Below are 11,240 nucleotides of genomic sequence, written 5' to 3'. Positions count from 1 at the left end.
ACTTTCAAGTGAGGACACCTTTGAAAATATTCAGGGATTGTGTTGCAGTTTTTTATTTCTTCTACTGTTGCTCAGGAGTTTTTTTTCTGAATAAAATATAAACCCTTCATCTCCTACAGTTTCTTACCAAAGGAAAAAAAAACATGCATATGGTACAGTTTGTTGTCAATAAATCCAGATATACTAACAGGTTGATAAAGAACCGGGAGAGTAAAGGTATTTAGTATTTATGTGTCAGGATAATCTCTGGATATGAAACTATTTTTCTTCTGTGCTCTTCTTTGATGTAGTAACTATAGTGTATTGTGAGTTGTAGGCTCTGAATTATTGTGAGAAGGAGAAAAAAAACCAAACACAAGCCAACAGGGACATGGACATTCAACCAAAACAAATCAATAAGCAGAGCAGCACAGGACACAGAGGGGGAGTGTTTTCAGTCAACTCTCTGAAATAAGCTCCCAAAGAGGAGGATTTGTTTATCTTTCATACGTTGCTTTCTGCTGTGGCTTTGATTTTATAAAATCCAGTTGCATAATCGGTATAACCATACAGTTTTGTACAAATGACAAAGATCAAGACTGATGTGCTGTTATGTATTTTGAATTTGAGACCACTTTCCCACTTATACATTTCCATGGAAAATTCGTATGCAGGTGGCTCATTAGTTAACATGCTGTTCACTGAAACACCCCATAAAGACAGTGTGACCTGTAATCTCTGACACTACATTTGCTTTGAGCTTACTGTGTTCAAACTACTGTCCAAGTTAAACACGTTTTTAGAACAAGGACACAAAGCGAACTGATTGTACAGCCTGTTTTTTTTTTTTTAGACAACATTTATTTTTGTCTACAGTTGTTTTTGAATAGTGTCACAGTGTCACAGAACATTGAGTATCTAGAAGTGTGTCAAACACTGTGTGGTGTTATCTGGCCACAGGGTAAATGACCTTTGCCATCAGTCTGCTCATCAAGTCTTCATTTCGTCATGCATGGCTGGTTTTGGTCGAAGCTGTGGCTTTATGGGGTGCAAACTCTGCTGTAATGAACAAGTGGTTTCACACTTTATTTTCTCATCAGCTACGGCTATGTTTTTGAGACATGTTTGCACAAAGAGGAGAGTTTAAAATGTGTTTATTTCCACTGGATGGTGATCTTTTAATATCCCCTCTGGACATGTTTTAAAACAGTGGTTCGCAACTGGTGCTTAGCCGTCCAAAAGTGGGTCCCAGGTCCATTCTGAATGGATCGCAAGTGACTCGGGAATGTGTCAAGTTTGTAAAAAATACACTTGATTCTTTAAGAATTTCACGTCACACTATCCAGGCACAGCTGCGATACGAGGTAACCTGCCAGACAGTGGAGCACAAAGGCTCTGGAGAAGAAGTTGAGTTAATGACATGCAGTAGAGCCAAGTTAGCGAGTCGCAGTAACAGGACATGAGTGTTAGCAAAGGAGAGAGAGAGAAGGAGAGAAGGTGCTCGGTGTATTATAGGAGGTGTAAGGAGGTCCCCCAGCATACTAGGCCTATTTCAGCCTAACTAGGGGCTGGTCCAAAACAAGCCTGAGCCGGCTCTAACTATAAGCTTTATCAAAAAGGAAAGTCTTAAGTCTAGTCTTAAATGTGGAGACGGTGTCTGCCTCCCGGACCGTAACAGGAAGATGATTCCACAGGAGAGGAGCCTGATAGCTGAAGGCTCTGGCTCCTGATCTACTTTTGGAGACTTTAGGGACCACGAGTAACCCTGCGTTCTCAGAGCGCAGTGTTCTGGTGGGATAATAAGGCACTATGAGCTCACTAAGATATGATGGAGCCTGACCATTTAGAGCTTTGTAAGTTAGGAGTAGGATTTTAAATTCAATTCTGGATTTTACAGGGAGCCAGTGCAAAGAAGCTAAAACAGGAGAAATGTGATCTTGTTTCTTAGGCGCAAAGCTTTTACTTTGAAGTGCTGTTTCCTGCTGTAGAGCCAGTGACTAATGGACAGCTACTTGGCAGAGACAGCAAACTAGCTTGACAACACGGCCAAACCCAAGTATGACACTAAATGTATTAAACTATATGGACCCTGTACTAAGGACTAAGAAGAAATATGGACCCTGTGGCTGGACCATTGTTTTAAAACATACAGAAATACTCTGATTTAAATAATAATTTGTGTTTTTACATCTTATCCTTCTCCCTCCCTGAAAAAGCCAGAATCTGTGAATAACACAAGATATCTCGTATGTTTTCATCCAAAACTGAGATTTAAGGTGAGCACAGAAAAAACGTTTCTCCATCAGCAGAAACATTTGCAGACAGGCTTCTATTGTCATACTCTGCAGATGCATCATTCTCCACAGGTCAAAATTCAAGTAAAGTGACTTGAATTTTGAAGTGTCGAGTTAAAGCAGCTAGATTTTATGTTTTTGACCCACTTCTTGTAGAAAACCTTTGACCTAAAGAACTTAATCTTCACATTTACTGCTATGCCAGGTAGAGAGTGCATAAAAAAAATCAATAATAAAAATGTGCTATAAATACATTGTGCAATAAAAGTCCATCTCTTTGATCAGATGAGAGGTCAGGACAAACTTCACTGTTTTGCTGCATGACTTAATGCATCCAGTGGAGGAGGTGAAGGGGAGGACCTGTCCTGCCCAGGGCCAGGAGCCAGAAGGGCAAAGTGCAACATAGCAGCAGAGGAAAGGAGAGGACACAGATCACAAGACCTGTGACGCAGGCTGACTTAAAAACGCTCCAGCAACTCTCTCTCAGCAGGAGTCTTTGATTGAATCTGCCTCCACTGAGCTTAAGGCTAGAAGACTGTGTGAGTATAAATCTGACACGATGACAAATGTTTATCGTCCTTGTCTGCCTGATGTGTATCTGACATCTGACGTCTTTTGTGTGATTTTAATTCCACAGCCATCTACAATTTTGTTTTAAAAACGACAAAAATAGAGAACAGAGTGATGGCTGAAAATTCTTAGGAGTTTAGTGGTAGTTTGTTCTGAGGGTGATAAAATAAAAGTTGAAAAATTACAGGGTGTGTGCAGGTCTTACACAAGATGTCTTCAATTTAATTTCATAAATATTAGGCCCTAAATCTGATTTTGTTAATTGTCAGAAACATTTTATATAATTTCATTTATCCATTTTTAATTAATGTCAAAATGAGTCAAGTCCACATTTCTGATGTTACAAATCTTCAAACCTACCACTAAACCTTAAACTTTTCTTTTACTGTATACTTGCCCTTACCTGATGACACAATGTAGATTAACCAAACCTAATTTTAATAGCCATAATCCTATATAAAACATACCTCTGCATCTGACGACATATATACTTCTTACCTTTATACTTGCCTGAAATCTTTGAATGAGAAAAAGATTATTTGATGAAAAATCAGTTTTAAATTTGATTAAAAAGCATCTTAAAAAGGTCTTAAAAACCATTAAATTTAAGTGCCAGATACGTGTAAACACCCTGACCCATATATGAATTTCTATATACATATAAGAGTTAGGTTTATAGACTTGTTTGATCAGTTTTTCAGTGTTTGTTCTCTGATGACATTAAAAGCTCTGAAGCAAAATGGTGATTTAATCAATTGATGTTGGGGAATATACAACACAGACCTTACAGTCATTACAGATAATGAACCAGTCAACTAAAAACAAAATATTAGGAAGTGACTCGAAGGGTTAAACATGACCTCAAACACATTTTATTCCCTTACAACAAACCTCGAGGATGTGTTTCTCAGCCAATCCTCACTTGATCCCAAAATGACTGATAACATTCATCGACATCATTAATTATAACTATTTAATTAATGCTTCAATACGGCTGTGACATCTTATTTGCATAATATGATTAAATTTGTCCTTTCTTTGATCTTTTTTACTGACTAAATGAATTTGGGTCATTATAGCTTTTATTTCTCTGGTAATCCATCTGCAATAGTGATGTGTTAGTCATCATCTACATTATGTTAGTTTAACAAGCTGTAATTAAGGAGGCAGTGATTGAGAAAGGGGTGTTATCGTGCTAATTTACTGATTAAAGCTTATATTCATAATTTCAAACCTGTTCAGTCCCCCTAAACAGCTCAGATGACCTCAGTGCTGTGTCACAGTCTCTGTTGTTAGATGAAGATTGATCAAAAATAACAACAGCCCCAAGTTTTAAAACCTCCTCGAAATCAACAGTATACATCTTATACGCATGTGGTAGAGTTAAGTTACTGAAATATTGAGGAGCCTGAAGCTATCATACCTCTGATCTCAGCTATTACCACACATGCGTCCTCCACTTTGTCCAAAATTGGATTTTTTGGCTCTTTTACCTGCCAAAGGAGGTGGAGATGGAGGTGAGCCATAAACCCAAGTTTCACAACCCAAGTTTAAAAATAACTCTGCAGGTGATGCACCCACATTCTGTTTTTCTAACAGGTCGGATGAGATTCAGTAATATTAAAGGCCTTGAAAATATATTCTAAATTCTCTTTAAAGGGCAATCTGATGGAACTTAGAGTGCTTATTTATTTTTTTATATATATTTTTGTCTTTCATACATTTTTATTTACATCTTGAGGCCTTACTCAGCAAATGGATTTACCCAGAGACTGTTTTTTACTATATTTATTTATATTTTTAACAACCGACAATATAATACATAGTGAGAAACAAAACATGATAGCATACATAAGTGAAAACATAAATAAATTATGTAATAAAAAAATTAAACAAATTATATGTAATGCGAATGAATGAATGATTACTTTGAGTTATAAAATCAGTTGATTATTTTATGAATTCCCATAACATACAGTAACTAAATGTAAATCAGAGTTTTTGTAAGTCTTTGGCAAATGATAAATTATTTAAGAAACAATGAACATAAGGTTGTCATGGGTGTTGCAAGATCAAATCACAGGACGTTTTTCACTTGCATCCTGGCATACAGTGTCACACCTTTCTCAATGGCATTTAAACACAATCCATTTCTCACAATATTTTGTACATTTTTCCACCTCAAGCCTTAAAATAAAAGTCTTTCCATGCAGTATTTCATTTATAATCACCAATGTTGGAGGATCAACTTGCAACCATTTGCGAGTTATGGCTTTCCCGCTACTTGCCAAACGTATCTTTAATAAATATTCATCTTGGTGTGGGACAGTTTCAGGTACAAAGTATTTTTCCTAAGTATAATGTAACAAATGAGTAGACTAAATCCATTCCAATTATCCTAAGAATCCCAGCTGCAATCTCTCGCCATTGGCAGGTGAGGTTCAGCATTGCCTCCAACAAAAGCCCTGGCTCTGTAGGCCTCTTTGCAGTGCTGTTAGTCTCTGGGTGATGAAGAATCACATAAGGATTTTCCACCAAACTCCCTCAGGAATCTTAGGTGCGGCGTAGGCTTCAGAAGGAGATGGTTGGGGAGGATGGCGGGCGTACAGAGTGCCGGACCTTAAGCCAATAAGAGCATGATCCTTCACCCTCACCTTACCCAGTAACATGCATAATTATGGCATAAAGTCTCAAAAACATGTTCCTCTTTCTCTGTCGTCTCATCATCTGCAGCCACATCATGTATAATCTGTGTATCTGTACAAAGCTGCTGCGTTGACGTTTCTCCTGAGGAATGATCAAACAGCATGGATTAGTAAATGAGGTCACTCTGTGTCTTTCACCTCTCCATCAGTCCTCTGTGTGTGTGTGTTATCTATAGTGTGTGAACTTCCACTAGGGACAGGTAGTCCGGGTTTATCACTTGTTTACATTGTTTAGCTTGAGCTCCAACGACTGGTGATAACACTCGTGTTATGGCGAGGCACTGTAGGTAACTACCGTTCAAAAACCCCTGACCCACTCCACAGTATGTTTCTGCATTCAGGTCAGGAGTTTGCGCACTTTTTCAGTTTGGGATTCACATGAGGAAGCTCACCTCCTTGGGACTGAGGCTCATCAGGAATATTAATGGTTTTTGGCATGAGGCAACCTGCCAGCAACGAGACGGTGACCTCATTTAATCTCTCAATTTATAGCTGAAGATTCTCGTCTCGACATCGTCAAACCTCAACAAAGGGTAAATCCGTAGTAAATCATGTAGAGTAAAAAGTTTTGCTGCACTGCCCTCCGTGGGTTGAATGTGTTGAGTATGTTGCACCTCTGTCCTTTAACGGGTGAAAACAACTGATATGACTTCACTTACTGGAGTGTCTCTGTCCTTAAAGGGCAATAAACCAGCGTGTTTCTGCTCCAATAGTCCAGTATGGCTTTACCTCAGCTTATAACCGGGAACTGAGCCAAGTGTGGATCCAAACTGTTGTGGGGTCAACGGGGTCACCGAGGGCTATTATGTTCTCCCCTTCCTATCAGGCCAATAAACAGCAGGCTAGACAGAGCAAATACGAACCTGGCAGCATTAATCTGTCACGTATCACAATGTAATATCAAATGTTATTGGTTTTTAATCTCTAGCATTTAGGGAAGCAAATGAACATGTGTGAGACTCACCTTCAGCTCTGATATGCACAGGATTTTCCACCTGCGGCCCAGGAGATTGTCCTAAGTGTTGTGGCGTGGGAGGGTGGTAACCATGACGACTGCAGAGCCACCTAACGGACTGTGGCGCCGAAACATCAGAGCCCGTCAGTCAGATGAGGTCTCTGGTCAGGGTATGATCAGTGATACATTTACATACTCATTTGTTTTTATAGAAAATGTTTTCATTTATGTTATTGAGTTGAGTTGTGTTCTCTTATGTCGCTTTGTTCAGAGGTGATTGCATCTTTTCACAATTGTTTGTGTTATCACTTGTGTTATTACAGACAGTGTAAGATGAAAGTAATTTGTGTGTATCTTAAAGCTACAGCTACATTCACACAGAAATACACAAGAGTGATAGTCCCTGAAGAGGCTCCCCCTCCCAATCTTTGTGTTCCTTATGGCATTTGCTAGAATCTGCCACGGCTCATTGAAAACAACCAGTCGGAACGAAGAGTCTCTAGCGAAGCTGTCAGTCATGTCAATCAATGCTCAAGAGCTGCAGTCAAAGGGTACAGTCACACATGAGCGAAATTAACACCCAGCGAATATTTGCCTCCCGTTTTCTTCCATTCAGTACGAGCGAAGGGGCGAATAAAACATTCAAATTGGCATCTTCACATTGCGTAGAGTTCAGTTTTGGCAAACTCTGATCAGCAAAGTCGAGCCTTCGCTTTCTTTTTGTGTCACAACCAGCACTGCAGCTGTGGCTCAGGAGGTAGAGCAGATTGTCCACTAATTGGAAGATAAGTGGTTCAATCCCCAGCTCCTCCAGTCTGCATGCTGAAGTGTCCTTGAGCAAGATACTGAACCCAATTTTGCTCTGGGTGGCTGTTCCACTAGTGTGTGAGTGTATTAAAAACTGAGTAGCAGGTGGCACCTTGTGTAGTAGCCTCGGCCACCAGTGTGTTAATGTGTATGTGAATGTGACTCATAGTGTAAAAAGCACTTTGAGTGGTTGGAAGACTAGAAAGGCGGTATACAAGTGCAGGTCCATTTACCATTTGCCATTATCACCCTGTAAGCGATGGTCACTTTTGTATTTGCTCATGTGTTACTGTGCCCAAAAATGTTTTCAGAGACATATTTTAGTGTACTGTTCAGCTGTAAAATAAGAAAGTTTGCTCCGGCTGGTGGGCGGTGCTTAGTTGTTGGCTCAACTGCATCAAACATGGCAGCCAGATCACAAACTTACAGTCATATTACAGTTAAACAGTACGCAGAAATATGTTTCTGAAATGTTTGAGGTGAGAAATAGGCAATGAACTAACAGAATCTTGATTCATGTTTGATAGGTGCTGCCTAGTTTTACAGTTTGACCACAGTTCATGAGCCGTGATCGACATGATTGACAGCTGCGATACAGATTCCTCAACTCTGACTGGTTGCTTTTGTTCACATGCAGTAATGCCATTAGCAGCACTAAGAGGAGGCAGAGCAACATGATTTTTCACAGACTGTCTCATGTACTACTGTGTGCATGTAGTGACAGTTTCAGCAAGTATGACAAAAAGTTATTTTTTATAAAAGTTACCAACTACAGATTTAAGTCACTATATGTGGGATTATTGTAGAAATATGTGCAGCGTCAGCATGTGGGATTCCCAGTTATCTCCTAACTTTCCCACAGTACATGTAGAAAAGTTATAAATAATCTTATGCTCTTCTCTCCACAGCTGGAGACCATGATAATTCACAAGAGGAAGATCTAAGACAGTGGCAGAAACATGCACAGGTGATCCATAACTCCACTTGCTCCTCTGTCTTACTCATGTGGAACGAGAAAATACAGAAGCTAAACAGGATACAGCATGAAGTTATGTTTTAAGAGTGTGTAAAATATATAACGGATAAAGTAAGCTTAAGTTAAGAAAGCTAAAACTACATTTTCTCCTGTGTGTTGTCTTGTAGAAGGTGAAGATGAAAGTCCTGGAGCAGGTCCAGGATCAGCTCAGTGATTTACTGGACAAAGCACTGACTGAGTCTGTCCAGCCTTTTACCCAACTACAGCCAACAGTTAATGGAAAGACGACAATAAACCCCTCATCCAGGTTTGTTTTGGATTTGTTTTAACCTTTATTTAACCAGGCAAGTCATTAAGAACAAATTGTCATTTACAATGGGGCCCTGGCAAAAGGCAAAGCCTCTTATACATCTCATTACTTACATACCATCACAACAGACCGCATGTTAGCATTACATAGACAACATGCAGACTAGCACATACAGTAAATGGGGGCAGGTAGCTGGAAGAAAAAAGCGTCAGGCAATACAGCAAACAGGAAAAAAGTAGCATACACAAGCAGTAAGCCAAACAGGCAAAGCAACAAAGAACAGCAGCAGTGAAAGAACAAGAATGTGCACTGGAGAACAGCCAGCAGCAGACAGACAAAGGTTAGAGAATATTATTGGGTTTAGGAGGAGTAGAAGGAAAAATGTACTAGTGCACATATTATTCCTTAATTATCTTAATGAGAGATATTATTCTCTAATTAACTGCAGCAAAATATATGTTTGTGTTTTTCTGTGTTTGTTTTAGATCTCAGAGAATGGATGATGGCAAAGTGTTCATGGCCAGACCGTCACTGTTGGAGTAAGTGTGAAAAACAAGTCCATCGAAATTAAGCAAGTCTTCTCCAATACACCATATAGATATAAATATATGCACATTTATCATGTCGTCATCAGGGTTTCAATAGATTTATGACAAGTACTTTTTTCATGTGCACTATATAAAGTTAAAGGAGCAGTGTTTAAGATTTAGGGGGGTTTAGTGGCATCCAGGTTTTTAATTGACAGGATCTGAGGGCTCTTCCTCTTCAAAACAAACAGACCTGGTAATTTAAACTGGTAACAACACTGAATGAAGAAGTTTCATGTTACAAATCTGTGTTTCTTTGATGCAGATGGGCCACTAGCCAAGCACCTGCTAATGTGTGCTCATGTTTTTTGCCTGGTAACTTGTCCAAGAGGTTTTTTTTTAAGATATTTTTTTGGGCATTTTAGCCTTTAATTGACAGGACAGACAAGTGTGAAAGGGGGAGAGAGAGGGGGAGTGACATGCAGGAAATGGCCACAGGCTGGAGTCGAACCCGAGCCCCTGCGGCAACAGCCTTGTACATGGGGCGTCTGCTGTATCCACTAAGCCACCGATGCCCCACGTCCAAGAGGTTTTTATAAAGAGCCGAATTATCCGCAGGTCTCCCCCTCTCTTCAAAATAAACGGATCCGGTTATTTAAACTGGTAAAAACACTGAAGAAAGCAGTTTCACATTAAAAAAAGTGTTTTTCCAACACTCATCGTTGAAGGGCTGCTAATTATGGTGGCTGACGTGAAAACTCGAACGGCCTTGTCTAAAGCCAGTGTTTGGTTCGTCCATTGTGGGCTACTGCAGAAACAACATGGTGGTGAAACATGACAGACTCCATGGACAAGGACCTGTTCCCTATGTAGATATAAACGGCTTGTTTTAAAATAACAAAAGCACAACAATTCTTATTTTCAGGTGATTGTACACTGTAGAAAACATACTCATTATATTGTACTCCATTTCTACCAATGTGTCCCTCTAAATCTTACACAGTGGACCTTTAACCCCCTTTGTGTGTTCTGTTCTTATTGTAATTTTTATCTGTTAAAGTCACTTAACTAAATGACTAACTGTATATAAAGAAAAAAGCAGTATAACCCATCCTAATGAGGGCAAGACAGCTGAAAATGTTTGAGAAATATGGATATCGGCATGGTATGCTTGAGAGGAGTTATGCAGCTTGTGCTTATGCAGCTTGAGTCTACAACAGAGATCAATGCTTACGTGGTCCCCATGACTATGTGCCAAATCACTCAAATACAAATCATGTACACAGCACAACACATGAATAAACCATGGAGCTGTATTCATGACAGTTCTCCTCCTCTTCATCAGCGAACTGTTTGAGATCAACCACATCAGGACCATCTACCACATGTTCATCGCTGTACTTGTCATCTTCTGTTTGAGCACACTGGCTGTGGACTACATCGACCAGGGCAGGTCAGTGTGTTGTGTGCATGAATGTGTGTTTGTGTCTGTGTGTTGGAGGTGCGTTTGTTTACAGCAATGGCGCGTCTCAGACTCTGTGACCCTGAACTAAATCTAACAGAAACTCAATTACCCTAAAGCCTTTAAAAACCCTCTTATCTTTGTTCTCTTCCTCATTGTGTCCCTCCCTCTGTCTCTCCCTGCCTCTCTGCTCATCTGGCAGCAGGAAGATAGAGCAATCAATCCCTCCGAGTATTTCTGCTGTTGCTTTGGGCAGTTCAGTAATGATTCGCTTGCTGTTTGCAGACGCAGGATTGCGAGTTTAATTCTTATGTTTCTCTAGATGGAAACTCGACCGTGTGAAAATTATTTGATACATCCACCCACAGTTAACATTGATTTTAATGTGGAGGAAACTGATGAAATATAATAATATTGCAAGTGGACGTGTTGAATTAAATAAACCCTGCCACAACATGCTGCAACGAGTGGGCATTCTAAATCTATTATTGTTATTACCAGAGGGCTCTTTTCAGAGAACATAATTGGAAAGATATTCAATGCATTTAACTATGCTCGTCATTCATTAAATCCAGTCATGCTTTAATGTAATTAAAATGGTTATTGAAAACCCTGTGAAAACAGACCATATTGGCAAATAGAATGTATCACCTTA

General features: G+C 39.6%; 1 protein-coding gene across 1 annotated transcript in view; it reads left to right on the top strand.

Moving 5' to 3' along the window:
• Positions 1-2,668: 2,668 nt before the first annotated feature.
• soat2 (sterol O-acyltransferase 2) overlaps positions 2,669-11,240 on the top strand; it is a 29,986-nt gene continuing 21,414 nt past the window's right edge. The window contains exons 1-6 of the mRNA XM_050036956.1: positions 2,669-2,812; positions 6,534-6,673; positions 8,219-8,277; positions 8,454-8,593; positions 9,082-9,135; positions 10,469-10,576. Coding sequence (XP_049892913.1) covers positions 6,595-6,673; positions 8,219-8,277; positions 8,454-8,593; positions 9,082-9,135; positions 10,469-10,576 — 440 coding nt within the window. The 5' untranslated portion in view covers positions 2,669-2,812; positions 6,534-6,594. The remainder of the gene's footprint in view (positions 2,813-6,533; positions 6,674-8,218; positions 8,278-8,453; positions 8,594-9,081; positions 9,136-10,468; positions 10,577-11,240) is intronic.

This window comes from Epinephelus moara, chromosome 24 (assembly GCF_006386435.1).
Source record: "Epinephelus moara isolate mb chromosome 24, YSFRI_EMoa_1.0, whole genome shotgun sequence".
In the NCBI taxonomy this organism is placed as follows: domain Eukaryota; kingdom Metazoa; phylum Chordata; class Actinopteri; order Perciformes; family Serranidae; genus Epinephelus; species Epinephelus moara.
This window is presented reverse-complemented; position numbering and strand designations above follow the sequence as displayed.